Source organism: Acanthisitta chloris, unplaced genomic scaffold, assembly GCF_000695815.1.
Source record: "Acanthisitta chloris isolate BGI_N310 unplaced genomic scaffold, ASM69581v1 scaffold9787, whole genome shotgun sequence".
NCBI lineage: Eukaryota > Metazoa > Chordata > Aves > Passeriformes > Acanthisittidae > Acanthisitta > Acanthisitta chloris.
In genome coordinates, this window is record NW_008680930.1 from 23000 (window position 1) to 26937 (window position 3938).

Sequence of the window (3938 nt, forward strand, 5' to 3'; positions counted from 1 at the left end):
CAGCCACATGGTCCTACTGGGTCGGACTAGGGGTGGCCCCAGCCTGGCACAGGGCACCCCCTGCACTCTGCTCTGTCCTTCTTCTGCCATATTTTCTTTTCTACTGAAGAGATGCTTTACTGAAGAGATGCTTTATGTGCCCCCCCAGCACAAGTGCCTGGGGCTGCCCGGGGGGCTGGCACTAGCCCCACTAAGGATGAGTGTGTGGGATGCTCCTGGCTGCCCCAGAGGTTCTCCCCTGTCTCAGTCCAAGAGGTTTCCTGGGAGCCTGCCCACTCCCATCCCGCTCATCAAGCTCCGGGAGAGCCAGTGGGAGTGGGGGCTGCAGGGGGGGATGGAAAACAAGATGGCAAGCAGGGGCACAGCAGGGATACAGCTATGCTGGGTGGCTTGAACTGCTGCCAAGGGGGTGAGAGCTGAGGCAGGCATGGGTTCGTGGTACTCAGGCTGGGCTTACAGCAGCCAGGCTGGGCTCATGACAGCCAGGCTGGGCTCATGGTACCCAAGCTGGGCTCATGACACCCAAGCTGGGCTCATGATACCCAGGCTGGGCTCATGGTATGCAGACTGGGCTCATGATACGCAGACTGGGCTCATGGTACCCAAGCTGGGCTCATGGTACCCAAGCTGGGCTCATGACAACCAGGCTGGGCTCATGGTACCCAAGCTGGGCTCATGACACCCAAGCTGGGCTCATGATACCCAGGCTGGGCTCATGGTATGCAGACTGGGCTCATGATATGCAGACTGGGCTCATGATACACAGACTGGGTTAATGACATATGCAGACTCATGATATGCAGACTGGGCTCATGATACACAGACTGGGTTAATGACAACCACACTGGGCTCATGACACCCAAGCTAGGCTCATGACAACCAGGCTAGGTTCATGACACCCAGGCTGGGTTCATGACAATCACACTTGCAGACTGGGCTCATGATACACAGACTGGGTTAATGACAACCACACTGGGCTCATGACACCCAAGCTAGGCTCATGACAACCAGGCTAGGTTCATGACACCCAGGCTGGGTTCATGACAATCACACTGGGCTCATGACACCCAAGTTAGGCTCATGACACCCAGGCTGGGCTCATGACAACCACACTGGGCTCATGACACCTAAGCTGGGCTCATGACAACCAGGCTGGGCTCACTGCACCCAGAGGCCACCCCGGCCACTCACCCTGAGGTCTTCCAGCAGCAGTTTAAGTTCAGAGTAAAATCTCTGGGGGGAAGGTGGCACTCAGGCTGTGTCCCAGCTGTGCCTGGCAGGACTGGGCTGCCTCCAGGCTCTGACTCACTGTGCCCTTGCCCTCTGGAGCTCCTCAGCACCATGCACAGATGGTTTCTCCAGCTCTCAGGCTTTGGCAGCTACAGTGATGGTTGAGCAAAGAGCCTCCAACAGCCCTCCCTGCTATGGGGAGGGGGATCAGGATTGCTGCAGCCCCCATACAGTGATGCTGCTGGAGGGCTGCAGGACTTGGGGGGTGTGAGACGTGTGTGCATGGAGCAGGGACCAGCACCCCAACACTCACCTGTGCCTTAGGAGCCACAGCTGCTGCCTCAGAAGGGGGTACCCATCCTAACCCACTTGGGGAGGCCCCCCCAAAGTGCCTTGAGAGGCCCCCCTCCCCAAAGTGCCTTGCTTTGGGAACTTAAAACCTGTCTCTTCCAGGATATTTTATTAAGAAAGTTATACAAATGTTTAAAGATATGCTTATAATAATTAATAAAATGGAAAAGCTTTATTTAAAGCCAGAGGAGACTGTCCTTATTCCATGAACCACCCACCTGGGGAGGGCTGGGGATCCCACTGTGACCAGGGGTGTCCCATCCTGAGACCACCCAGCAGTGGTATAAGCCAGGGGCAGAGTGACTGAGATGATTTTATTAAAAGGGGTGTCCTGAGGAAGCAGCAAGAGGTACCTGGAGCAGCAGCTTCCCCCTGGCATCGCTATGCCACCAGCTCAGGGGCTGCTCTGACCCCATCCCTGAAGCACTGCACAGAAGAGGGACAGGGGGGCAGCAGGACCCCCAGAAGGCACTGTGTGAAGAGGGGCTTGGTGCAGGGCAGCTCTGGGCAAGGGTTCCTGTCCCCAGCATGTCCCTTTCCCCAGCAAATCACTGGACCATTCCCATTCCAGCCAGGATGATCCTCCTAGAAAAGTGGGGAGGGGAAGGAAATGCCCAGCACCTCCCTGCTGTCATCACCTGGACAAAGATCCCTGAGAGCCAGGGGACAGCCACCAGCCAAGGTGGCAGCATGGCAGAGTGCTGGTCATGGGGGTCCCCTTCCCCAGTGCCGCCCCACCTGAGTGAGGCCAGCACTGAGGGTCCCACAGCAAGTCCCTGGGGTTCTGTGTCCCACGCAACGTGGGGACAAGGACAGACCCAGCAGAAGTGACAGCAGCTATTCCAGACAAGGGAGCAGGAGGTGGGAGCACATGTCCCACCGCCCTGGGGGGGCCTAGCCCCGGCCGAGCAGGGGGTACACCACAAAGTAGCCCAATGTGGAGCCCACGATGACCCCGAGGAAGATCCAGGCATTGTAGGACATGACAGCCAACATCACCATGTAGCCCAACACCACCTGCACCACATGGAACAGCGTCTGGCCCACGTGGTACTGAAACCACCTGTGGGAGAAGATGGAAAAATCCCATCAGTGAGGGGCTGGGACAACCAGTATCCCCTCCCAGCAGGTCCTGGAGTGGTCAGAGATGGGTTTGGGGAGCAGGGAGAGAGCTGCAAACAGCAGCATGGGGGGAAATCCCACTCCACTCCAGTAATACCATCCAAAGAACAGGGAGGATATTAGCAAGAGGATGCCAGTAAGAGCAGCCTCAGGCATGGTCTGGGATTAAATATAAGAGGGAAAACCCCAGGGCTTGGCTCCAAAAGGAAGGAATTGCCAGGGCCAGCCTTCCTGGGTGCCTGACCTGCTGCTTATGCCCATCCCTGAACCACGAGGACCCTCCTGCACCCACAACGGCTCCTAGTGGAGGAACATGAGCTTTTAGACAAACCACCCTGGACATCTACTAGAGTAGATGGAGGAGCTGGAATACCCACAGAGCCACCTCCACCTTTTGTACACATCCTAGACCTCCTCAGCCACCTCCTTACAGCCCTTCTCCCCTGCTGCACTGGCCCAGGGGTCATACCCCATCCCTGAGCCCCCCATGCCCTGCTGGGTGGTGCAGAGAGGGTCTCTGTGGTACCTGCTCTGTGCAGGGTTGGTGTCTCCCTCCTCGGGCTCTGTCAGTGCCTCCTGGCTGAGGCTGCGAGGCAGAGCCAGCAGCGCTCGCTGCAGCAGCACAGCCTTGCCCATCTTCACAGCCTCATACAGCATGGACAGCAGCAGGATCACCAGCACCGACAGCACCATCCCTGCACGACAAACACCTCAGTGCTGGAGTGGGGAGGATGGTGCAGAGCATCCCAGCATGGAGCACTTGGGTGTATCCATGAGATCAGGTGGAGGGATGCTGGGATTGGGGTAGGGCAGCAGGTTTGGAAAGTGGCTGAGACAGGGGAGATTCAGATTAGCTACTAGGGAAAGTTTTGTGGTGGTCAGGTGTGCACAGGGTGGAATCATCATCCCTGGAAGTGTTTAAGAGGTGTCTGGATGTGGTGCTGGAGGATATGGTTTAGGGGTTACAGTGGAGTGTAACCAACATCAAGGTTAGTTGGACTTGATGATCTTAAAGGTCCTGTCCAACCTTGATGATTCTATGATTCTCTGAAATGGTGTATTTAGCCCAATCCCCCTCAAAATTCCTAGAAAGTTGCTCTGAAAAAAATAAGCAACTTTTTATCGACTCCACAATAATGTGGGAGTAAAAATATGAGGCTGAGAGAATAATTTTAGAGAGTGTAAAAGGATATAGGAATCTGAGCCACCCTGAGTGACCTGCTGGGGGGGGGGGG

The 3938-nt window shown here is 56.2% G+C and overlaps 2 protein-coding genes across 2 annotated transcripts in view; one reads left to right on the forward strand and one right to left on the reverse strand.

Moving 5' to 3' along the window:
• FAM129B (family with sequence similarity 129, member B) overlaps positions 1-30 on the forward strand; it is a gene marked incomplete at its 5' end in the record, with an annotated part of 15122 nt that extends 15092 nt beyond the window's left edge. The window contains one exon of the mRNA XM_009077904.1: positions 4-30. Within this exon, the coding sequence (XP_009076152.1) occupies positions 4-30 (27 nt within the window). The remainder of the gene's footprint in view (positions 1-3) is intronic.
• Positions 31-2475: 2445 nt separating this feature from the next.
• SLC31A2 (solute carrier family 31 (copper transporter), member 2) overlaps positions 2476-3938 on the reverse strand; it is a 1928-nt gene continuing 465 nt past the window's right edge. Inside the window, exons 2-3 of the mRNA XM_009077903.1 lie at positions 3230-3398; positions 2476-2644 (exon numbers count right to left, since the gene is read on the reverse strand). Of these exons, the coding sequence (XP_009076151.1) occupies positions 2476-2644; positions 3230-3398 (338 nt within the window). The remainder of the gene's footprint in view (positions 2645-3229; positions 3399-3938) is intronic.